The 27056-nt window shown below is 41.6% G+C and overlaps 1 protein-coding gene across 4 annotated transcripts in view; it reads left to right on the top strand.

The window, feature by feature from the left end:
• Positions 1-27056, top strand: part of LOC139766048 (uncharacterized) — a 191185-nt gene that overhangs the window by 62222 nt on the left and 101907 nt on the right. The window contains exon 3 of one of the 4 annotated variants that reach the window (XM_071694192.1): positions 7429-7503. The exons of the other annotated variants lie outside the window; for them this stretch is intronic. Within the exon in view, the coding sequence (XP_071550293.1) occupies positions 7429-7503 (75 nt within the window). The remainder of the gene's footprint in view (positions 1-7428; positions 7504-27056) is intronic. 4 annotated transcript variants of the gene reach the window in all.

Raw genomic sequence — 27056 nt, 5'->3', positions numbered from 1 at the left:
TGTTTGAGGAAAGGAACCTGGATGTTTTGGCTCTGAGTGAAACGAAGCTCAAGGGTAAAGGGGAAGAGTGGTTTGGGAATGTCTTGGGAGTAAAGTCAGGGGTTAGTGAGAGGACAAGAGCAAGGGAAGGAGTAGCAGTACTCCTGAAACAGGAGTTGTGGAAGTATGTGATAGAATGTAAGAAAGTAAATTCTCGATTAATATGGGTAAAACTGAAAGTTGATGGAGAGAGATGGGTGATTATTGGTGCATATGCACCTGGGCATGAGAAGAAAGATCATGAGAGGCAAGTGTTTTGGGAGCAGCTGAATGAGTGTGTTAGTGGTTTTGATGCACGAGACCGGGTTATAGTGTTGGGTGATTTGAATGCAAAGGTGAGTAATGTGGCAGTTGAGGGAATAATTGGTATACAAGGGGTGTTCAGTGTTGTCAATGGAAATGGTGAAGAGCTTGTAGATTTATGTGCTGAAAAAGGACATGATTGGGAATACCTGGTTTAAAAAGCGAGATATACATAAGTATACTTATGTAAGTAGGAGAGATGGCCAGAGAGTGTTATTGGATTACGTGTTAATTGACAGGCGCGCGAAAGAGAGACTTTTGGATGTTAATGTGCTGAGAGGTGCAACTGGAGGGATGTCTGATCATTATCTTGTGGAGGCTAAGGTGAAGATTTGTATGGGTTTCCAGAAAAGAAGAGTGAATGTTGGGGTGAAGAGGGTGGTGAGAGTAAGTGAGCTTGGGAAGGATACTTGTGTGAGGAAGTACCAGGAGAGACTGAGTACAGAATGGAAAAAGGTGAGAACAATGGAAGTAAGGGGAGTGGGGGAGGAATGGGATGTATTTAGGGAATCAGTGATGGATTGCGCAAAAGATGCTTGTGGCATGAGAAGAGTGGGAGATGGGTTGATTAGAAACGGTAGTGAGTGGTGGGATGAAGAAGTAAGAGTATTAGTGAAAGAGAAGAGAGAGGCATTTGGACGATTTTTGCAGGGAAAAAATGAAATTGAGTGGGAGACGTATAAAAGAAAGAGACAGGAGGTCAAGAGAGAGGTGCAAGAGGTGAAAAAAAAGGGCAAATGAGAGTTGGGGTGAGAGAGTATCATTAAATTTTAGGGAGAATAAAAAGATGTTCTGGAAGGAGGTAAATAAAGTGCGTAAGACAAGGGAGCAAATGGGAACTTCAGTGAAGGGCGCAAATGGGGAGGTGATAACAAGTAGTGGTGATGTGAGAAGGAGATGGAGTGAGTATTTTGAAGGTTTGTTGAATGTGTTTGATGATAGAGTGGCAGATATAGGGTGTTTTGGTCGAGTGGTGTGCAAAGTGCGAGGGTTAGGGAAAATGATTTGGTAAACAGAGAACAGGCTGTAAAAGCTTTGCGGAAGATGAAAGCCGGCAAGGCAGCAGGTTTGGATGGTATTGCAGTGGAATTTATTAAAAAAGGGGGTGACTGTATTGTTGAGTGGTTGGTAAGGTTATTTAATGTATGTATGACTCATGGTGAGGTGCCTGAGGATTGGCGGAATGCGTGCATAGTGCCATTGTACAAAGGCAAAGAGTGAGTGCTCAAATTACAGAGGTATAAGTTTGTTGAGTATTCCTGGCAAATTATATGGGAGGGTATTGATTGAGAGGGTGAAGGCATGTACAGAGCATCAGATTGGGGAAGAGCAGTGTGGTTTCAGAAGTGGTAGAGGATGTGTGGATCAGGTGTTTGCTTTGAAGAATGTATGTGAGAAACACTTAGAAAAGCAAATGGATTTGTATGTAGCATTTATGGATCTGGAGAAGGCATATGTTAGAGTTGATAGAGATGCTCTGTGGAAGGTATTAAGAATATATGGTGTGGGAGGCAAGTTGTTAGAAGCAGTGAAAAGTTTTTATCGAGGATGTAAGGCATGTGTACGTGTAGGAAGAGAGGAAAGTGATTGGTTCTCAGTGAATGTAGGTTTGCGGCAGGGGTGTGTGATGTCTCCATGGTTGTTTAATTTGTTTATGGATGGGGTTGTTAGGGAGGTGAATGCAAGAGTTTTGGAAAGAGGGGCAAGTATGAAGTCTGTTGGGGATGAGAGAGCTTGGGAAGTGAGTCAGTTGTTGTTCGCTGATGATACAGCGCTGGTGGCTGATTCATGTGAGAAACAGCAGAAGCTGTTGACTGAGTTTGGTAAAGTGTGTGAAAGAAGAAAGTTAAGAGTAAATGTGAATAAGAGCAAGGTTATTAGGTACAGTAGGGTTGAGGGTCAAGTCAATTGGGAGGTGAGTTTGAATGGAGAAAAACTGGAGGAAGTGAAGTGTTTTAGATATCTGGGAGTGGATCTGGCAGCGGATGGAAACATGGAAGCGGAAGTGGATCATAGGGTGGGGGAGGGGGCGAAAATTCTGGGAGCCTTGAAGAATGTGTGGAAGTCGAGAACATTATCTCGGAAAGCAAAAATGGGTATGTTTGAAGGAATAGTGGTTCCAACAATGTTGTATGGTTGTGAGGCGTGGACTATGGATAGAGTTGTGCGCAGGAGGATGGATGTGCTGGAAATGAGATGTTTGAGGACAATGTGTGGTGTGAGGTGGTTTGATCGAGTAAGTAACGTAAGGGTAAGAGAGATGTGTGGAAATAAAAAGAGCGTGGTTGAGAGAGCAGAAGAGGGTGTTTTGAAATGGTTTGGTCACATGGAGAGAATGAGTGAGGAAAGATTGACCAAGAGGATATATGTGTCGGAGGTGGAGGGAACGAGGAGAAGAGGGAGACCAAATTGGAGGTGGAAAGATGGAGTGAAAAAGATTTTGTGTGATCGGGGCCTGAACATGCAGGAGGGTGAAAGGAGGGCAAGGAATAGAGTGAATTGGAGCGATGTGGTATACCGGGGTTGACGTGCTGTCAGTGGATTGAATCAAGGCATGTGAAGCGTCTGGGGTAAACCATGGAAAGCTGTGTAGGTATGTATATTTGCGTGTGTGGACGTATGTATATACATGTGTATGGGGGTGGGTTGGGCCATTTCTTTCATCTGTTTCCTTGCGCTACCTCGCAAACGCGGGAGACAGCGACAAAGCAAAAAAAAAAAAAAAAAATCTTGTGTTATATCCCAACCTTACTGTACATGAAAATCACAATGAATAGACTAAAAACATTATGAAACCAAGTGGTCAGAGTGCAGTGCCTCAAAGAGCTACTAGATTGTGGCTCTTACATGGGAAGGTGATACAGAAAATGAATTCTTTAGAATTCCTTTGTGCATGGTACAGCAATAATCAAGAAATCTGGGAGTCTTTAAAATTTACGGAATAAAGAGGATGATTCTTTTATTACTGAAATTTTAAAGCAAGCTCTGTTAGGTGTGAAAATGGCACCAACACACACACACACACACACACACACACACACTCAAAGCTATTTTGGAGGTTGTGCATTTCACTACTATGTATGATAATGATGAGGCACGTACAGATATGTTACTCAAAGGCTCATAGCAGGTACGTGCTTGGATGTGGTGATCTGGTTCTAAGTGACATGTGGCATAAGGAGAAGAGGGAAGAATGGTTTGGGATGTCTGAGTGCTAGAGTTTGGGGTGAGAGTGAGAGCAAAGAGGGAGTGGCTTTATTGTTAAAAGAGGAGTTGTGGAAACGAGTTAAAGAGCTTAAAGTGAATTCCAGACTGATTTGGGTGAGAATGAAAGTGGATTACAAAAGGTGTATGATTTGAAAGGAGCAAGGGTGAGTGATATGGTAATATGGTGGATGAGTGTATGATTGGGCAGCATAAAATACCCATTGTAAATGAAAATGTTGAACAGTTTGTTGAGTTGTTTGCTGAAGAAGAGCTGGTGATTGGTAATATCTCATTTAAAAAAAAAGATGTATATATAAGTACATTTGTGTGAGTGAAGGCCATGATGAGTAGATATTATTGGATTGTTTTAACTGACGGGCATTTTAAAAGAAAGACTAATAGATGTGAATGTGCTGAGATGGGCAGCTGGTGGGATGTCTAATCACTTATTGATGAAGACATATGTGAAAGTTTTTGTTGGCTGAAGGAAAAGAGGAAATAACATAGATGGTGGTGAATGTGAGTGGCTTTGGAAAAGATCCCTGTATGTGGAGAAACTCAGAAAGAATGGGTGAAGAAAAGCATAAGGGGAGAGTGTATATAACCAGGGGAGTGGTCACAGAATGAAAGTTACTTGTGGAAACATTGTTTTTTATATGTAGATAGTGTGGCATACAGTGGGTGAGCATTTGAGAAAGGGTAGCAAGTGGTCTGATGAGGAAGTTGAGTTGCTAATGAGAGAGAAAAGAGAGATATGGGCACTACATGCAGGGAAAGAATGCAAGTGATTGGGTGATGTACCAGAGAAAGTGGCTGGAGGTCAAGAAGAAGGTGCAGGTACTGTAAAAGAGAAAAGTTGTGAAATGGAGTGAGAAAATATTGGCATACTTCAGGAAGAGCAAAAAGAAATATTTTGGATGGAGGTAAACAGTGCAAGACAACAAGAGAACAAATAGGGGCATCAGTAAGGAGAGCATGCAGATCACTGTGAGGTGCACATAGGATAAAGTGAATTGGAGTGATACGGTATTTCTTGAGCAATTTGGTGTAAGTGGGCTGAACCAGGGCATATGAAACTCAAAGGGACAGTCACAGAAAGATCTTTGGGGCTTGGATGTGAATAAAGAGCCCTGCTTTTGGTACATTGTACATGACAGTTACTTTGTGACCAGGGTGCACAAAGCAGGTCAGTTGGGGCTTAACTGTGAATAGAGAACTCTTGCTGTGTTGCATGATACATGACAGCTGGAGTGAAGCTTTGAGCAAATTTGGCCATTCTTCATCTTTGTGTTGTGTTACTTCGCTACATGGGAAATGAACTATTATGAAAAATAATACTGCTTACAGTATAGATTGTTTCTGGGGATCTTTTATTCATTTACATTGCCTAATCATACTTTTTTAAGTTTCCATATATTTTGTTTCAATAGTAGTTGTATTTTATGGTTGAAAGTTCTCACAGTATTATAGTAAAGGGTGTCTCTCATCATTTTATAATGATTTTGAGTAAGCCTTCCCAAACACTGGAGCATTCACTGGGGCCCAAGCCTAGAGTGCTTAAAACTTGTGTGCAAAGTGAAATATTAGGTAGAATATTTACAATTGTCAAAGTTCATTTTTCATATTTAAACATTGTTCATAGGTTGAGGATTTTTGTGAAAGAATTTAGACTCTGCACATACTTAATACATCCCAGGTATTGTACATGGAGTTATTGATGATATATTGATATACAGTCTGTGCCAAAAGTTAGGTCATAAGGTAAAAAAATCTGGTTAAGTGGCTTAAAAGATATAAATAACACTTCATCATAACAGATATTTTGTTATATTCCCCTTCCAGTATCTTTTTAGAAGGCTGTCAGCAAGATTCTTGTGTAGGTTTGGGAAAAGTAACCCCTTACCTGCTTCATTGTTGCCCCAAGCATTGTTACAGAGGACATGTCCATATCACAGTGGACCACAGGTCATTATATTACAATGGACCACAGGTTTTCAGTTGGGTTTAGATCATTGCTGTTTCATGGCCAGTCCTTGAAGTACTTTATCTCTATCATTCAGCCACTGTGTAGCAGAACGAGCAGTGTGACAAGGAGCCCCTTCCTGCATTGATATTTTAGCTTTTGCACTTGTAAAGGAATCAGTTAGATAGTCATTAATTAGATTAAAGTACACTACCTGGTTCACTTTCACATTAATGGGTAAGATTACCAAACCATCAACACCATACAGCTGAAACATTACCAAACTATAAGAAAAGGATGGGGTTTTATAGTGTTTTCTTTTTACTGTGGCAGGTGCGGGCCTGAGTGGGGTTGCTCTAATACTCTCCCTCTGGTGTTTACAGTCTCAGCAAATATCAACCTGTCACTTCACATAACAGATCTATGTTTCCTGTCTTAAACACTGTATTTCTTGCAAACTTCCACTGTTTTATCATTCTGGGTGGTAGTCAGTGGAGGTTTACATTGGATATGAAAACTACGAAATCCCATCTCATTATGAAGTAACGTTTGAATGTTTCTTCTCAAGACATGTTTGAACAAGTTTGGGTTTTTCTGCTTTTTCACATATCAGGGACGGGCAGGCCTTAACTTGTCTAGGAATCACTTTGTGAGTCTTGACAAACATCAATTTTGGCCTTCCAGACTTGGGAAGTGGAGCTGGAGGAATATTCTCCCCTAATTCCGTAAACTGCTTCACTGACCTTTGTACAGTTCACAGGCAGACATCTGTTTGCTTGGTGATATATTTTAAATTGTGCTCTGCTTTATATAAAGCTATCACTGCTGCAATGTTTTTCTTGGTTGTAACTCTCATGGGCATAACTGGATGGCAAAACAACTAGGTAATCACAGACAAATATGGAGGAAAAAATACCTATCACACTAAGACTAACAAAACAGACATGATCACCACAGTAGCTAGACACTGACTGATGGTTGTGATGTAGTACCATAGTGTTGCATAACATATGATTAGCGCTGTCGATGCATGACAGTATATTACACTTGCCAGGGTCTCTGTAAGAGACTTGACATGATTTCCACAATGATTGAAGCCACTGGCCCCAATTTGCCATAAATTTTGGCACTAATAGGAAGCATATTAAGTAAGCTTGCAGTAGGATAATGACACTCCTTAGGAAAAAATTTTTGTGTGTTAACCAGTATTGGTAGTTACTGTCACAGTAAAACCATTGTCAACATAAGAGCTTTTGCATGTACGAAGATGCACATTTCTAAGACATAGCTTTCAATCAGAATATATGAGTTGTCTTCTAAAAGTCAAACCTCATAAAATTATCAGTATTTTTTTTATTTTCTTTATGATTGAGCTGATAGGGAATATCTGATATGTACGACTTTGGTCTGATATATTTTTATTCACCCTCATGTTTATGTTGAAGTGGCTACATAGCCTTTCATTTTCAATACTGTTCTGTGCATTGCTTAAAAGATGAGGAAGGAAGGTCATCCACCTTGCCATTTGTTTAATTATTTCAATTCAGTCTGAAAAGGAGATGCAGTGTAATACATGTGGTACATCTTTAATATTTTGTTGTGAAATACATAGCTTGATTATAGTTGATACATCGTCAAAAAAGTCCATTGATGAAGTACAGAACTGAACTCAGACATAACACACTTTTACCAAGGTAGTATGATGGATTTTTCCTCTTTTTTAAGGTTATGTTTAGTAAATTTTTCCAAATTTAAGGATGCAGATGAGGAAGATAAAACCCGGGAAAAGACCAAGGCTATATTTAATTGATCATGTATTTTCATTGTCATGTGACCTTTATGAGAAGTAAATGCCTCTTGATCCATGCCTTTTCCATAGGTGAAGATGAGATAATAACATATTCCCCATTTAACAGGTCAACAGTTTCAGAAAATAGAGTAACAGTGGCAAGTCTTAAAGCAAAGTCCAAATTTCGAGGATTTATGAAGTCGTAAGTTAATGTGTATACCTCACAACCGTAGGCTTGGCCAGTTGTTAATATGTATACCCTTTTAGTTATTGATATGAGCATACGTATTATTTTGGTACATTTATTTATTGTGTTTTATTTTCCTTTTTCTCTTCCTGTTTGCATGGCAACAAAGAGAAGCATTTCTTTAACTTGCAGGTTGTCTGTCTATGGATTGATGGTACTTATTATTTTTTAAAGAGGTGATTATTGTGATTAGGGGTTTATTTTATTGAAGCTTTTGAGCTGTCTAGGATATTCTCTAGTATCCACAGTGGTTCAAAAAGTAAACTCACGTTTTTTGGGGAAAGTTTAGAGGTGAGGTGGAACTAATGCCATTCTCTGTTCTGTATGAGACATTTGAAAATTTAGGTAAAGTAGAGAAGGTGCAAGTGCATTCCAGATTCTTTGAAATTGAATTACATGTAGTTTTTATACAGCATTAGTGCATCTTTTGTGAATTAATTGATACACCTTATTTCTTTCAAGTAAATATCCAGCCCACATGCTCATCGCTGTCGACTTTGAAGTGTTTGGAATTATGCATAGTGTCTTCTTTAGAAAGTGCACTCATTATAAGGCAGGTGAACTTGATATATGGGGGTGGTGTAAGAACATAGAGCAAGGAACAATCCTTGGCCGCTTGGAAGGCACAATAAAGTCTGTTTCAGTCATGAAAGAATGGCTACAGAAGACTGGGAGCCCAAGATCTTGTATAGATAAAGTGGAATTCAGAAATGAGGGGAATTTCAAGATTATACTACATGAGCTTTTTTTTTTATCAAGGACTAACCTATGCCTGTATTGATAGTGAAAATTTTATCTTTTCTTGTGGTTGGTGATGGAGAAACCTGTTATTTATGAGTTCGTAAAATGCAGTCTGCATGCAGATTTAAAGGGAGATTGTGCAAAGAGTAGCACAGGATGAGAGTAAGTGAAACAAAGGGAATGAAAGATAATCATGGAACTACTGTTTGTATGTGTGGTTGAAATGTGGGAGGTAGTAGGAGGGATGCGGATGTATGAAAAAGATTAGTGAATGATAGGATGAGGATATGAGTCGATTGTTGTTAGCTGATGATACAGCACTGGTGGCTGATTTGTTGTTAAATAATTTTGCAATCCTTATAATTCAAAATGGCATCAAGTGATTGTAAGAGGTGCAATGAAAGCAGGCAGTCCATCCTCACTTTATCATAAAGAAGTATCCTTTCACAGGAGAGGGGTGGCATCACCTCTATCTCAGTCTGACTCTTGTCTTCAACTGCCCAGCAAGCATTCCCATGCTGCCAGGTGCTTGCTGCCTAACTACCGTACTACATACTAAACCCTAGGGTGATACAGTTGAAAAAAAAGCATGTAAACTCAAATGTGGCACAGAAATAGGTTACATTTGATTAAATAGACTTTCGTCATTAACAGACACCCCTTCCCCCCAATTAGTCCATTAAATCAAGGGTTTGCTGTATTCCTCAGATACATTCTTCAAAGAAAACACCTGATCCACTCTCCTTTATCACTTCTGAAACCACACTGCTTCTCCCCAATCTGATGCTCTTTACATGCCTTCACCCTCACAGTCAATACCCTCCCATTCAGTGTTCAAGGTGTACTCAACAAATGTGTGCGTCTTTACTTAGACACTCACCTTTATCCCCTTTGCCTTTGTACAATGACATTTTACATGCATTCCGCTAACCCTCAGGCATTTCACTATGATCTATACATACATTGAATATCCTTACCAATCAACAACACAGTCACCCCCTTCTTACTAAGTTCAACTGCAATATCATCCACTCAGGCCACCTTGCCGGATTTCATCTCCTGTATGGCTCTCACCACCTCTTCTCTCTTCAAACTCCTCTCCCCAACTCTTTCACCTAGCGTACCACCCCAAACAAAACACCTTTCTATCATCAAACGCATTTAACACTCATTCAGCATATTCACTCCATCTCCTTCTCACTCCATCACCGATGTTTCCATTTGTTCTCGTCTTTCGCACATTATTTACCTCCTTACATAACATCTTATTCTTCCTAAAGTTTAATGATACTCCCTCACCCCAACTCTCACTTGCCCTCTTTTTCAACTCTTTCACCTTCCTCTTAACCTCCTGCCACTTTCTCTTATACATCTCCCTGTCATTTGCACTCTTCCTTTGTAAGTTTTGTCCAAACACCTCTCTTTTCTCTTTCACAAACAACTTAACTTCATCATCCCTCCACTCACTACCCTTTCTAATCGGCCCACCTCCCACCTTTCTCATGCCACATGCATCTCTTGCACATGCCATCACTGCTTTCCTAAATTCATTCCCATCCTGCTTTCCTAAATTCATTCCCATCCTCACCCACTCCCCTCACTTCATTTGGCCTCACCTTTTGCCATTCTACACTCAATCTTTCCTGGTATATCTTCATGCAAGTCTCCTTTCCAAGCTTACTTACTCTCACTACTCACTTCTCCCCTACATTGTCTTCACTTTTTTGAAAACCTCTGCAAATCTTCACCCCCGCCTCCACAAGATAGTAATCAGACATCCCACCAGCAGCCCCTCTCAGCACATTTACATCTAGAAGTCTATCTTTCACATACCTATCAATTAAGATGTAATCTTATGATGCCCTTAAACCATTTTTCCTGCCCTTATACCTATACTTTTGTATATCTCTCTTTAAACCAGGTATCCCCAATCTCCAGTCTTTTCTCAGCACAAATTCACAAGGTCTTCACCACTTCCATTCACACTGCTAATTATGAATACTCCCTGAAAAACAGTTATATCCTCAATTGCCACAGTACTCACCTTTACATTTAAATCACTCATCAGTAATACCTGGTCTTGTGCACCAAAATTGCTGACACACTCATTCAGCTGCTCCCAAAAGACTTACATCTCATGATCTTTTGTCTCATAACCAGGTGCATAAATACCAACAATCACCCATCTTTTGCCAGTCAATTTCAGTTTTACCCGCTTCGATCTAGAATTTACTTCCTTACACTCTATTATGCACTCCCACAACTACTTCAGGAGTGATGCTATTCCTTTCTTAGCTCTTGTCCTCTCACCCACCCCTGACTTTACTCCCAATACATTTCCAAACCATTCTTCCCCTTTACCCTTGAGCTTTGTTTCACTCAGGGCCAGAACATCCCACTTCAGCAGGGTGGCGCCAAGAAACAGACTAAAAAAGGCCGCATTCATTCACACTCAGTCTCTAGCTATCATGTGTAATACACCAAAACCACAGCTCCTTACCAACATCCAGGCCCACAGACCTTTCCATGGTTTACCCCAGATGCTTTCCATGCCCTGGTTCAGTCCATTGATAGCACGTCAACCCACATCGTTCCAATTCACTCTATTCTTTGTATGCCTCACCCTCCTGTATGTTCAGTCCCCGATTGTTCAAAATCTTTTTCACTCCATCCTTCCACCTCCAGTTTCGTCTTCCACTTCTCCTTGTTCCCTCCTCCTCTGACACATGCATCCTCTTTGTCAGTCTTTCCTCACTCATTCTCCATGTGCCCAAACCATTTAAACACACCCTCTTCTGATCTCTCAACCACACTCTTTTTATTTCCAAACATCTCTTACCCTTTCATTACTTACTTGGTCAAACCACCTCACACCACATAATGTCCTCAAGCATTTCATTCCCAATAAATCCACCCTCTTTAGTACAACCCTATCTATAGCCCATGCCTCCCAATCAAATTACATTGTTGGAACTACTATTCCATCAAACATTCCCATTTTTTCTCTCCGAGATAACGTTCTCTCCTTCCACACATTCTTCATCGCTTCCAGAACCTTTACCACCTCCCCCTCCCTGTGATTCACTTCCGCTTACATGGTTCCATCCACTGCTAAGTTCACTCCCAGATATCTAAAACACTTCACTTCCTCCAATTTTTCTCCATTCATACTTACATCTTACATCCCAGTTAACTTCTTCTGCACCCCTACTGAACCTAATAACCTTGCTCTTATTCACATTTACTCTCAACTTTCTCCTTTCACACACTTTTCCAAACTCAGTCTTCAACCTCTGCAGTATCTCTCCCAAATCAGCCTCTAGACCTGTACCATCGGCAAACAACCGACTTATTTCCCAGGCCCTCTCATCCCCAACAGACTAGTGTGGGGTGGTTTGATCGAGTAAGTAATGAAAGGGTAAGAGAGATGTGTGGTGGTAAAAAGAGTGGTTGAGAGAGCAAAAGAGGGTGTGTTGAAATGGTTTGGACACATGGAGAGAATGAGTGAGGAAAGGTTAAAGATTGACAAAGAGGTTATATGCATCAGAGGAGGAGGGAACAAGGAAAAGCAGATCAAATTGGAGGTGCAACGATGGAGTGAAAAAGATTTTGAGCAATTGGGGCCTGAACATACAGGAGGGTGAAAGGCTTGCAAGGAATAGAGTGAATTAGAATAATGTAGTGTACCGGGGTTGATGTGCTGTCAATGGATTGAACCAGGGCATGTGAAGCATCTGTAGTAAACCATGGAAAGGTCTGTGGTGCCTGGATGTGGAAAGGGAGCAGTGGTTTCAGTGCATTAAACATGACAACTAGAGACTGAGTGTGAATGAGTGTGGCCTTTTTTGTCTGTTCCTGGTGCTACCTTGCTGAAGGGGGGGGAGATTTTTTTTTGTCATGTGTGGCAAGGTGGCAATGGGAATGGATGAAGGCAGCAAGTATGAATATGTACATGTGTATGTATATGTGTGTATACGTTGAAATGTGTACGTATGCATATGTACGTGTGTGGGCTTTTATGTAAATAGATGTGTATGTGGGTGGGTTAGGAAATTCCTCATCCATTTCCTTGTGCTACCTTGATAATGTAGGAGACAGCAATTAAGTAAAATAGATGAATATTTATTTATATATTTATTTATCATACTTTGTTGCTGTCTCCCACGTTTGCGAGGTAGCGCAAGGAAGCAGATGAAAGAATGGCCCAACCCATTCACATACACATGTATATACTTACACATCCACACACGCACATATACATACCTGTACATTTCAACGTAGACGTATATAAACATACACAGACATATACATATATATACATGTACATAATTCATACTTGCTGCCTTTATTCATTCCCGTCGCCACCACGCCTGCACATAAAATGACACCCCCCTCCCCCCGCACGTGCACGAGGTGGCACTAGGAAAAGACAACAAAGGCCACCTTCGTTCACTCAGTCTCTAGCTGTCGTGTGTAATGCACTGAAACCACAGCTCCCTTTCCATATCCAGGCCCCACAGACCTTTCCATGGGTTACCCGAGATGCTTCATATTACCTGTTTCAATTGATTAACAGCACGTAGACCCTGGTATACCACATCGTTCCAATTCACTCTATTCCTTGCACGCCTTTCACCCTCCTTTATGTTTAGGCCCCAATCCCTCGAAATCTTTTTCACTCAATCCTTCTGCCACCAATTTGATCTCCCACTTCTTCTTCCCTCCACCTCTGACACATATATCCTCTTTGTCAATCTTTTCTCTCTCAATCTCTCCATGTCTCCAAATCATTTCAACACACCCTCTTCTGCTTTCTCAACCACAATCTTTTTATTTGCACACATCTCGCATATCTCTTACTTTTTCATTACTTACTCGTTTTTCATTACTTACTCGATCAAACCACCTCACACCGCATATTGTCCTCAAACATTTAATTTCTAACACATCCACCCTCCTCCACACAACCCTATCTATAGCACATGCCTTGCAACCATATAACATTGTTGGAACCATTATTCCTTCAAACATACCTAATTTTGCTCTCCAAGATAATGGTCTCTCCTTCCACACATTCTTCAGTGCTCCCAGAGCCTTTGCCCCCTCCCACACCATGTGACTCACTTCCGCTTCCATGACTCCATCCGCTGTTAAGTCCACTCCCAGGTATCTAAAACACTTCACTTCCTCCAGTTTTTCTCCATTCAAACTTATCTCCCAACTGACTTGTCCCTCAACCCTAATGAAACTAATAACCTTGCTCTTATTCACATTTACTCTCAACTTTCTTCTTTTACACACTTAACCAAACTAAGTCACCAGCTTCTACAGTTTCTCACCCGAATCATCCACCAGCGCTGTATCACCAGTGAACAACAACTGACTCACTTCCCAAACCCTCTCATCCAGAACAGACTGCATACTTGCCCCTCTCTCCAAAACTCTTGCATTCACCTCCCAAACCATCCCATTCATAAACAAATTAAACAACCATTGAGACATCATGCACCCCTGCCGCAAAGCAACATTCACTGGGAACCAATCACTTTCCTTTCTTCCTACTCGAACACATGCCTTACATCCTTAGTAAAAACTTTTCTCTGCTTCTAGCAACTTACCTCCCATGTCATCCCATGTCATATACTCTTAAATCCTTCCACAGAACATCTCTATCAACCCTATCATATGCCTTCCCCAGATCTGTAAATGCTACATACAAATCCATCTGTTTTTCTAAGTATTTCTCTCATCCATTCTTTATCCCTGGGATAGGGGAGAAAGAATACCTCCCATGCATTCCCGTGTGTCGTAGAAGGCGACTAAAGGGGACGGGAGCAGGGGCCAGAAACCTTCCCCTCCTTGTATTTTACCTTTAAAAAGGGAAACAGAAGAAGGAGTCACGCAGGGAGTGCTCATCCTCCTCGAAGGCTCAGACTGGGGTGTCTAAATGTGTGTGGATGTAACCAAGATGAGAAAAAAGGAGAGACAGGTAGTTTGTTTGAGGAAAGGAACCTGGATGTTTTGTCTTTGAGTGAAGCGAAGCTCAAAGGTAAAGGGGAAGAGTGGTTTAGGAATGTTTTGGGAATAAAGTCAGGAGTTGGTGAGAGGACAAGAACATAGGAAGGAGCAGCACCACTCTTGAAACAGGAGTTGTGAGAGTATGTGATAGAGTGTAGGACAGTAAACTCTAGATTGATATGGGTAAAACTGAAAGTGGATGGAGAGAAATGGGTGATTATTGATGCCTTTGCACCTGGTCATGAGGAGAAAGATCATGAGAGGCAAGTGTTTTGGGAGCAGCTGAGTGTGTGTGTTGGTAGTTTTGATGCACGAGACTGGGTTATAGTGATGGGTGACTTGAATGCAAAGGTGAGTAATATGGCAGTTGAGGGAATAATTAGTGTGCATGGTTTGTTCAGTATTGTAAATGGAAATGGTGAAGAGCTTTTAGTTTAGTGTGCTGAAAAAGGACTGGTGATTGGGAATACCTTGTTTAAAAGAGAGATATACATAAATATGTGTATGTAAGTGGGAGAGATGGTCAGAGAGTGTTATTGGATTACATATTAATTGATAGGCATGTGAAAGAGAGACTTTTGGATGTTAATGTACTGAGAGGTGCAACTGGAGGGATGTCTGATCATTATCTTGTAGAGGCGAAGGTGAAGATTTGTAGAAGTTTTCAGAAAAGAAGAGAAAATGTTGGGGTAAAGAGAGTGGTGAGAGTAAGTGAGCTTGGAAAGGAGACCTGTGTGAGGAAGTACCAGGAGAGACTGAGTACAGAATGGAAAAAGGTGAGAGCAAATGATGTAATGGGAGTGGGGGAGGAATTGGATGTGTTTAGTGAAGCAGTGATGGCTTGCGCAAAAGATGCTTGTGGCATGAGAAGCGTGGGAGGTGGGCAGAATAGAAAGGGTAGTGAGTGGTGTGATGAAGAAGTAAGATTATTAGGGAAAGAGAAGAGAGAGGCATTTGGACGATTTTTGCAGGGAAAGAGTGCAAATGACTGGAAGATGTATGAAAGAAAGAGGCAAGAGGTCAAGAGAAAGTTGCAAGAGGTGAAAAAGAGAGCAAATGAGAGTTGGGGTGAGAGAGTATCAGTAGATTTTAGGGAGAATAAAAATATGTTATGGACTGAGGTAGATAAAGTGCGTAAGACAAGAGAACAAATGGGAACATCGGTGAAGGGGGATAATGAGGAGGTAATAACACGTAGTGGTGATGTGAGAAGGAGATGGAGTGAGTATTTTGAAGGTTTGTTGAATGTGTTAGATGATAGAGTGGCAGATATAGGGTGTTTTGGTCTGATGTGCAAAGTGAGAGAGTCGGGGAGAATGGTTTGGTAAACAGATGTAGTGAAAGCTTTGCGGAAGATGAAAGCCAGCAAGGCAGTGGGTTTGGATGGTATTGCAGTGGTATTTATTAAAAAAGGGGGTAACTGTGTTGTTGACTGGTTGATGAGGATATTCAACGTATGTATGGTTCATGGGGAAGTACCTGAGGGTCGGCGGAATGCATGCATAGTGCCAATGTACACAGGAAAAGGGGACAAAGGTGAGTGTTCAAATTACAGAGGCATAAGTTTGTTGAGTATTCCTGAGACATTATATGGGAGGGTATTGATTGAGAGGGTGAAGGCATGTACAGAGCATCAGATTGGGGAAGAGCAGTGTGGTTTCAGAAGTGGTAGAGGATGTGTGGATCAGGTGTTTGCTTTGAAGAATGTAAGTGAGAAATACTTAGAAAAGCAAATGGATTTGTATGTAGCATTTATGGATCTGGAGAAGGCATATGATAAGAGTTGCTAGAGATGCTCTGTGGAAGGTATTAAGAGTATGTGGTGTGTGAGGCAAGTTGCTAGAAGCAGTGAAATGTTTTTATCGAGGGTGTAAGGCATGTGTGCAAGTAGGAAGAGAGGAAAGTGATTGGTTCTCAGTGAATGTCGGGTTGTGGCAGGGGTGCATGATGTCTCCATGGTTGTTTAATTAATGTTCTTGACTTCCACACATTCTTCAAGGCTCCCAGGATTTTTACCCCCTCCCCCACCCTATGAATCACTTCTGCTTCCATGGTTCCATCCGCTGCCGGATCCACTCCCAGATATCTAAAACACTTTACTTCCTCCAATTTTTCTCCATTCAAACTTACCTCCCAATTAACTTGACCCTCAACCCTACTGTACCTAATAACCTTGCTCATATTCACATTTACTCTTAACTTTCTTCTTTCACACACTTTACCAAACTCAGTCACCAGCTTCTGCAGTTTCTCACATGAATCAGCCACCAGTGCTGTATCATCAGCGAACAACAACTGACTCACTTCCCAAGCTCTCTCATCCACAACAGACTTCTTACTTGCCCCTCTTTCCAAAACATTTGCATTCACCTCCCTAACAACCCCATCCATAAACAAATTAAACAACCATGGAGGCATCACACACCCTTGCCGCAAACCTACATTCACTGAGAACCAATCACTTTCCTCTCTTCCTACACGTACACATGCCTTACATCCTCGATAAAAACTTTTCACTGCTTCTAACAACTTGCCTCCCACACCATATATTCTTAGTACCTTCCACAGAGCATCTCTATCAACTCTATCATATGCCTTCTCTAGATCCATAAATGCTACATACAAATCCATTTGCTTTTCTAAGTATTTCTCACATTCTTCAAAGCAAACACCTGATCCACACATCCTCTACCACTTCTGAAACCACACTGCTCTTCCCCAATCTGATGCTCTGTCCATGCCTTCACCATCTCAATCAATACCCTCCCATATAATTTACCAGGAATACTCAACAAACTTATACCTCTGTAATTTGAGCACTCACTCTTATCCCCTTTGCCTTTGTACAATGGCACTATGCAAGCATTTTGCCAATCCTCAGGCACCTCACCATGAATCATACACACATTAAATAACCTTACCAACCAGTCAATAGAGGTGCAACTCGAGGGATGTCTGATCATTATCTTGTGGAGGCTAAGGTGAAGATTTGTATGGGTTTTCAGAACAGAAGAGTGAATGTTGGGGTGAAGAGGGTGGTGAGAGTAAGTGAGCTTGGGAAGGAGACTTGTGTGAGGAAGTACCAGGAGAGACTGAGTACAGAATGGAAAAAGGTGAGAACAATGGAAGTAAGGGGAGTTGGGGAGGAATGGGATGTATTTAGGGAATCAGTGATGGATTGCGCAAAAGATGCTTGTGGCATGAGAAGAGTGGGAGGTGGGTTGATTAGAAAGGGTAGTGAGTGGTGGGATGAAGAAGTAAGATTATTAGTGAAAGAGAAGAGAGAGGCATTTGGACGATTTTTGCAGGGAAAAAATGCAGTTGAGTGGGAGATGTATAAAAGAAAGAGACAGGAGGTCAAGAGAAAGGTGCAAGAGGTGAAAAAAAAGGGCAAATGAGAGTTGGGGTGAGAGAGTATCATTAAATTTTAGGGAGAATAAAAAGATGTTCTGGAAGGAGGTAAATAAAGTGCGTAAGACAAGGGAGCAGATGGGAACTTCAGTGAAGGGCGCAAATGGGGAGGTGATAACAAGTAGTGGGGATGTGAGGAGATGGAGTGAGTATTTTGAAGGTTTGTTGAATGTGTTTGATGATAGAGTGGCAGATATAGGGTGTCTTGGTCGAGGTGGTGTGCAAAGTGAGAGGGTTAGGGAAAATGATTTGGTAAACAGAGAAGAGGTAGTAAAAGCTTTGCGGAAGATAAAAGCCGGCAAGGCAGCAGGTTTGGATGGTATTGCAGTGGAATTTATTAAAAAAGGGGGTGACTGTATTATTGTGTATATATATATATATATATATATATATATATATATATATATATATATATATATATATATATATATATATATATATTGCAGTGGAATTTATTGAAAAAGGGGGTGACTGTATTATTGACTGGTTGGTAAGGTTATTTAATGTATGTATGACTCATGGTGAGGTGCCTGAGGATTGGCGGAATGCGTTCATAGTGCCATTGTACAAAGGCAAAGGGGATAAGAGTGAGTGCTCAAATTACAGAGGTATAAGTTTGTTGAGTATTCCTGGTAAATTATATGGGAGGGTATTGATTGAGAGGGTGAAGGCATGTACAGAGCATCAGGTTGGGGAAGAGCAGTGTGGTTTCAGAAGTGGTAGAGGATGTGTGGATCAGGTGTTTGCTTTGAAGAATGTATGTGAGAAATACTTAGAAAAGCAAATGGATTTGTATGTAGCATTTATGGATCTGGAGAAGGCATATGATAGAGTTGATAGAGATGCTCTGTGGAAGGTACTAAGAATATATGGTGTGGGAGGCAAGTTGTTAGAAGCAGTGAAAAGTTTTTATCGAGGATGTAAGGCATGTGTACATGTAGGAAGAGAGGAAAGTGATTGGTTCTCAGTGAATGTTGGTTTGCGGCAGGGGAGTGTGATGTCTCCATGGTTGTTTAATTTGTTTATGGATGGGGTTGTTAGGTAGGTGAATGCAAGTGTTTTGGAAAGAGGGGCAAGTATGAAGTCTGTTGGGGATGGGGGAGCTTGGGAAGTGAGTCAGTTGTTGTTCGCTGATGATACAGCGCTGGTGGCTGATTCATGTGAGAAACTGCAGAAGCTGGTGACTGAGTTTGGTAAAGTGTGTGAAAGAAGAAAGTTAAGAGTAAATGTGAATAAGAGCAAGGTTATTAGGTACAGTAGGGTTGAGGGTCAAGTCAAATGGGAGGTAAGTTTGAATGGAGAAAAACTGGAGGAAGTAAAGTGTTTTAGATATCTGGGAGTGGATCTGGCAGCGGATGGAACCATGGAAGCGGAAGTGGATCATAGGGTGGGGGAGGGGGCGAAAATCCTGGGAGCCTTGAAGAATGTGTGGAAGTCGAGAACATTATCTCGGAAAGCAAAAATGGGTATGTTTGAAGGAATAGTGGTTCCAACAATGTTGTATGGTTGCGAGGCGTGGGCTATGGATAGAGTTGTGCGCAGGAGGATGGATGTGCTGGAAATGAGATGTTTGAGGATAATGTGTGGTGTGAGGTGGTTTGATCGAGTAAGTAACGTAAGGGTAAGAGAGATGTGTGGAAATTAAAAGAGCGTGGTTGAGAGAGCAGAAGAGGGTGTTTTGAAATGGTTTGGGCACATGGAGAGAATGAGTGAGGAAAGATTGACCAAGAGGATATATGTGTCGGAGGTGGAGGGAACGAGGAGAAGTGGAAGACCAAATTGGAGGTGGATAGATGGAGTGAAAAAGATTTTGTGTGATCGGGGCCTGAACATGCAGGAGGGTGAAAGGAGGGCAAGGAATAGAGTGAATTGGATCGATGTGGTATACCGGGGTTGACGTGCTGTCAGTGGATTGAATCAGGGCATGTGAAGCGTCTGGGGTAAACCATGGAATGCTGTGTAGGTATGTATATTTGTGTGTGTGGACATATGTATATACATGTGTATGGGGGTGGGTTGGGCCATTTCTTTCGTCTGTTTCCTTGCGCTACCTCGCAAACGCGGGAGACAGCGACAAAGCAAAAAAAAATATATATATATATATATATATATATATATATATATATATTTTTTTCATACTATTCGCCATTTCCCGCGATAGTGAGGTAGCATTAAGAACAGAGGACTGGGCCTTTGAGGGAACATCCTCACCTGGCCCCCTTCTCTGTTCCTTCTTTTGGAAAAAAAAAACGAGAGGGGAAGATTTCCAGCCCCCCGCTCCCTTCCCTTTTAGTCGCCTTCTACAACACGCAGGGAATACGTGGGAAGTATATATATGAAAAATGTAAGAAATAATTTAGAAAACTGAAACTTCTGGCTGGAAATGAAATGAAAAATGAATGTCACATAATGGTTCAACCTCTGGCTATGGAAAAGGGAAATGTATAATTTATTTACACAAACGTCAATAGTAGTTTTCATCAATTTAACCACTGTATCATACTGCCTGGTCCACTTCTTCTCTTATGAAATTGGAATATTGGCTTATGATGTTTCACAATTGTCTCCACTACACGAAGTACAACCATATCTTGGATACATGAGGGTAGGTAGTTGGTCATCCGCCATAATAAAGTCTTGACAGACCAAAAGTTTAACTGGACCTCATGTTTTCCAGTACATTCATGAAAAACACCTTTTTGCTTTCCATCTCTATCACTTTGAAGAAAAATGCTCCATTTGATCACGTTTCAGTGAAAGAATAAGCTTTAGTGTCTAAGCTACATTCTTTTCCAGTTTCACTATTTTCTTGTCAGAGCACCATGTATGAAAACTATCACTCCAGTAACACAACTATAAACATTTACTTCCCCTTTAAAAAAATTCTGGGGAAGCTTGTCTCGATACAATGTGGGTCACTCTACCACCTGGCGAGGTTTGTGTTGCAATGGTTCTTAATTCTGTAGGGGCATGCACAAGTAGATCAGCTATTTCCCGTGTTCAGACGAGTCTCTTGGGTCTCGTCCATCTCTTGTATCCTCAGGCCTCCGTAGCTGATCGTAGATATATATATATATTTTTTTTTTTTTTGCTTTGTCGCTGTCTCCCGCGTTTGCGAGGTAGCGCAAGGAAACAGACGAAAGAAATGGCCCAACCCACCCCCATAGATGAAAGCCGGCAAGGCAGCAGGTTTGGATGGTATTGCAGTGGAATTTATTAAAAAAAGGGGGTGACTGTATTATTGACTGGTTGGTAAGGTTATTTAATGTATGTATGACTCATGGTGAGGTGCCTGAGGATTGGCAGAATGCGTGCATAGTGCCATTGTACAAAGGCAAAGGGGATAAGAGTGAGTGCTCAAATTACAGAGGTATAAGTTTGTTGAGTATTCCTGGTAAATTATATGGGAGGGTATTGATTGAGAGGGTGAAGGCATGTACAGAGCATCAGGTTGGGGAGGAGCAGTGTGGTTTCAGAAGTGGTAGAGGATGTGTGGATCAGGTGTTTGCTTTGAAGAATGTATGTGAGAAATACTTAGAAAAGCAAATGGATTTGTGTGTAGCATTTATGGATCTGGAGAAGGCATATGATAGAGTTGATAGAGATGCTCTGTGGAAGGTATTAAGAATATATGGTGTGGGAGGCAAGTTGTTAGAAGCAGTGAAAAGTTTTTATCGAGGATGTATGGCATGTGTATGTGTAGGAAGAGAGGAAAGTGATTGGTTCTCAGTGAATGTAGGTTTGCGGCAGGGGAGTGTGATGTCTCCATGGTTGTTTAATTTGTTTATGGATGGAATTGTTAGGGAGGTAAATGCAAGAGTTTTGGAAAGAGGGGCAAATATGAAGTCTGTTGGGGATGAGAGAGCTTGGGAAGTGAGTCAGTTGTTGTTCGCTGATGATACAGCGCTGGTGGCTGATTCATGTGAGAAACTGCAGATATATATATATATCTTTTCTTTTTTCTTTCATACTATTCGCTATTTCCCGCATTAGCGAGGTAGCGTTAAGAACAGAAGACTGGGCCTTTGAGGGAATATCCTCACCTGGCCCTCTTCTCTGTTCCTTCTTTTGGAAAAAAAAAAAATGAGAGGGGAGGATTCCCAGCCCCCCCGCTCCCTTCCCTTTTAGTCGCCTTCTACGACACGCAGGGAATACGTGGGAAGTATTCTTTCTCCCCTATCCCCAGGGAGATATATATATATACATATATATATATTTATTTATTTTTTATTTTGCTTTGTCGCTGTCTCCCGTATTTGCGAGGTAGCGCAAGGAAACAGACGAAAGAAATGGCCCAACCCACCCCCATACACATGTATATACATACACGTCCACACACGCAAATATACATACCTATACATCTCAATGTACGCATATATATACACACACAGACACATACCTGTATACCCATGCACACAATTCACACTGTCTGCCTTTATTCATTCCCATCGCCACCTCGCCACACATGGAATACCATCCCCTCCCCCCTCATGTGTGCGAGGTAGCGCTAGGAAAAGACAACAAAGGCCCCATTCGTTCACACTCAGTCTCTAGCTGTCATGCAATAATGCCCGAAACCACAGCTCCCTTTCCACATCCAGGCCCCACAAAACTTTCCATGGTTTACCTCAGACGCTTCACATGCCCTGGTTCAATCCATTGACAGCACATAGACCCCGGTATACCACATCGTTCCAATTCACTCTATTCCTTGCGTGCCTTTCACCCTTCTCTATGTTCAGGCCCCTATCGTACAAAATCTTTTTCACTCCATCCTTACACCTCCAATGTAGTCTTCAACTTCTCATTCCCTCCACCTCTGATGCAAATATCCTCTTTGTCAATCTTTCCTCTCTCATTATATCCATGTGACCAAACTATTTTGAAAAACCTTCTTTTGCTCTTTCAACCTCAACCAAACCCTTTTCATTACCACACATCTCTCCTACCCTTTCATTACTTACTAGATCAAACCACCTCACACCACATATTGTCCTCAAACATCTCATTTCCAACACATCTCCCCTCCTCCACACAATCCTATGTATAGCCAATGCCTTGCACCCATATAACATTGTTGGAACCAATTTTCCTTCAAACATACCCATTTTTGCTCTCTAAGGTAACGTTCCCGCCTTCAACATATTCTTCAATGCTCCCAGAACCTTTGCCCCTTCCCCCACCCTGTGACTCACTTCCACTTCCATGGTTCCAACTGCTGCTAAATCCACTCCCAGATATCTAAAACACTTCACTTCCTCCAGTTTTTTTCCATTCAAACTTACCTCCCAATTTACTTGTCCCTCATCCCTACTGAAGCTAATAACCTTGCTCTTATTCACATTTACTCTCAACTTTCTTCTTTCTCACACTTTACCAAACTCAGGCACCAACTTCTGCAGTTTCTCACTGGAATCAGCCACCAGTGCTGTATCATCAGCGAACAACAACTAACTCACTTCCCAAGCCTTCTCATCCAGAATAGACTGCACACATGCCTCTCTCTCCAGAATTCTTGCATTCACCTCTCTAACAACCCCATCCATAAACAAATTAAACAGCCATGGAGATATGATTCACCCCTATCTTTAAACCAACTTTCACTGGGAAACAATCACTTTCCTCTCTTCTTATTCGTACAAATGCCTTACATCCTTGGTAAAAACTTTTCACTGCTTCTAGCTACTTACCTCCCATGTCATATACTCTTAAATCCTTCCACAAAGCATCTCTGTCAACTCTTATCAGATGCTTCACATGTACTGGTTCAATCCAGTGACCACGTTAACTCTGGTATACATCGTTCCAATTCACTCTATTCCTTGCACGCCTTTCACCCTCCTGTATATTCAGGCCCTGATTGCTCAAAATCTTTTTCACTCCATCCTTCCACTTCCAATTTAGTCTCCCACTTCTTATCGTTCCCTCCACCTCTGAAACATATATTCTCTTTGTCAGTCTTTCCTCATTCATTATCTTCATAGGACCAAACCATTTTAATACACCCTCCTCTGCTCTCTCAACCACACTCCTTTTATTACCAAACATCTCATCTCTCTTACCCTTTCATCACCTAATCAATCAAACCACCTCACACCACATATTGTCCTCAAACATTTCATTTCCAATACATCCACCCTCCTTTGCACAACCTTATCTATAGCCCATGCCTCGCAAGCATATAATATTGTTGGAACCCCTATTCCTTCAAACATACCCATGTTTGCTCTCTGTGATAACATTCTCACCTTTCACATAGTCTTCAATGCTCCCAGAACCTTCGCCTCCTCCCCCATCCTGTGACTCACTTCTGCTTCCATGGTTCCATCTGCTGCTAAATCCACTCTCAGATATCTAAAACACTTCACTTCCACCAGTTTTTCACTATTCAAACTTACCTCCCAATTTACTTGTCCCTCAACCCTACTGAACCTAATAACCTTGCTCTTATTCACATTTACTCTCAGCTTTTTTCTTTCACACACTTTACCAAACTCAGTCACCAACTTCTGCAGTTTCTCACTGGAATTAGCCACCAGTGCTGTATTATCAGCGAACAACAACTGACTCACTTCCCAAGCCCTCTTATCCACAACAGACAGCATACTTGCCCCTCTCCAAAACTCTTGCATTCACCTCCCTAAAAACCCCATCCATAAACAAATGAAACAACCATGAGATATCACGCACCCCTGCCACAAACCGACGTTCACTGAGAACCAGTCACTTTCCTCTCTTCTTACTCTTATGCATGCCATACATCCTTGAATAAAACTTTTCACTGCTTCCAGCAACTTACCTCCCACACTATATACTCTTAATACCTTCCACAAGCCTCTCTATCAACTCTTATCATATGCCTTCTCCAGACCCATAAATGCTTCATACAGATCCATCTATTTTTCTAAGTATTTCTCACATACATTCTTCACAGCAAACACCTGATCTACACATCATCTACCACTTCTGAAACCATACTGCTCTTCCCCAGTCTGATGCTCTGTACATTCCTTGACCCTCTTAATCAATACCCTCCCATATATTTTCCCAGGAATACTCAGTAAACTTATACCTTTGTGATTTGTACACACCTTTATCCCCCTTTGCCTTTGTACAATGGCACTATGCATGCATTCCGCAGACCCTCAGGCACTTCACCATGAACCATACATACATTGAATATCCTCACAAACCATCCAGTCAACAACACAGTCACCCCCTTTTTTAATAAATTCCTCAGCAGTACCATCCAATACCACCGCTATGCTGGCTTTCATCCTCTGCAAAGCTTTGACTACCTCTTCTCTGCTTACCAAACCATTCTCCCTAACCCTCTCACTTCGCACACCACCTCGACCAAAACACCCAATATCTGCCACTCTATCATCAAACACATTCAGCAAACCTTCAAATTACTCGCTCCATCTCCTCACTTCACCACTACTTGTTATTACTTCCCCATTAACCCCCTTCACCGATGTTCCCATTTGTTCTCTTGTCTTGTTCACTTTATTTACCTCCTTCCTGCAAAATTCGTCCAAATGCCTCTCTCTTCTCTTTCACTAACAATCTCACTTCTTCATCCCACTACTCACTACCCTTTCTAATCTGCCCACCTCTCACCTTTCTCATGCCCAAGCATCTTTCGCACAAGCCATAACTGCTTCCCTGAATACATCTCATTCCTCCCCCACTTTCCTTATGTCATTTGCTCTCGCATTTTTCCATTCTGCACTGAATATCTCCTTGGACTTCTTCACACAAGTCTCCCTTCCAAGCTCATTTACCTATCACCACTATCTTCACCATTTTCTCTTCTTTTCTGAAAACCTCTACAAATATTCACCTTTGCCTCTACAAGATGATGATCAGACATCCCTCCAGTTGCCCCTCTCAGTACATTGACATCCAAAAGTCTCTCTCACATGCCTATCAGTTAACATGTAATCCACATGTAATACACTCTCTGGCCATCTCTCCTGCTCACATACGTATACTTATGTATATCTCTCTTTTTAAACCAGTTATTCCCAATCACCAGTCCTTTTTCAGCACACGAGTCTACAAGCTCTTCACCATTTCCATTTACAACAATGAACACCCCATGTACACCGATTATACTCTCAACTACCACTTTACTCACCTTTGCATTCAAATCATCCATCACTATAACCCGGTCTTGTGCATCAAAGCTGCTAACACATTCACTCAGCTGCTCCCAAAACACTTACCTCTCATGATCTTTCTTCTCATAACCAGGAACATAGGCACCAATAATCACCCATATCAATCTAGAGTTTACTTTTACACTCTATCACATACTCCCACAACTCCTGTTTCTGGAGTAGTGCTACTCCTTCCTTAGCTCTTGTCCTCTCACCAACCCCTGACTTTACTCCCAAGACATTTCCAAACCGCTCTTCCCCTTTACCCTTGAGGTTTGTTTCACTCAGAGCCAAAACATCCAGGTTCCTCTCCTCAAACATACTCCCTATCTCCTTTTTTCTCATCTTGATTACATCCACACACATTTAGACACCCCAATCTGAGCCTTCGAGGAGGATGAGCACTCCCTGCATGACTCCTGTTTCCCCTTTTAGAAAGTTAAAATACAAGGAGGGGAGGGTTTCTTGCCCCCTGCTCCCATCCCCTTTAGTTGCCTTCTATGGCATGCAGAGAATGCATGGGAAGTATTCTTTCTCCCCTATCCCAGGGATATAAATGCTCATACACGCACATATACATATCAACATATCCACATATACATACACATACACAGTCATATGCATATATACACATATACATACACATACACAGTCATATGCATATATACACATGCACATATTCATACTTGCCTGCCTTCATCCATTCCCAGCACTACCCTACCCCACAGAAAACAGCATTGCTACCCCCTGCTTCAGCAAGGTAGCGCCAGAAAAAGACTAAAAAGGCCACATTCGTTTACGCTAACTCTCTAGCTGTCACGTGTAATGCACCGAAACCATAGCTCTCTATCCACATCCAGGCTCCACAGACCTTTCCATGATTTACCCCAGATACTTCACATGCCCTGGTTTAGTCCATTGACAGCACTTATACCACATTTTTCCAATTCACTCTATTCCTTGCATACCTCTCACCCTCCTGTATGTTTAGGCCCTTATTGCTCAAAATCTTTTTCACTCCATCCTTTCACCACCAATTTGGTCTCTTGCTTCTCCTTGTTCCCTCCTCCTTTGACACATATATCCTCTTCGTCAGTCTTTCCTCTCTTTCTCTTCATATGTCTGAACTATATCAACACACCTTCCTCTGCTCTCTCAACCACACTCTTTTTA

Source organism: Panulirus ornatus, chromosome 56 (assembly GCF_036320965.1).
Source record: "Panulirus ornatus isolate Po-2019 chromosome 56, ASM3632096v1, whole genome shotgun sequence".
In the NCBI taxonomy this organism is placed as follows: domain Eukaryota; kingdom Metazoa; phylum Arthropoda; class Malacostraca; order Decapoda; family Palinuridae; genus Panulirus; species Panulirus ornatus.
Note: the sequence above shows the minus strand (reverse complement) of the source record. Positions and strands in the feature narration are given on the sequence as shown.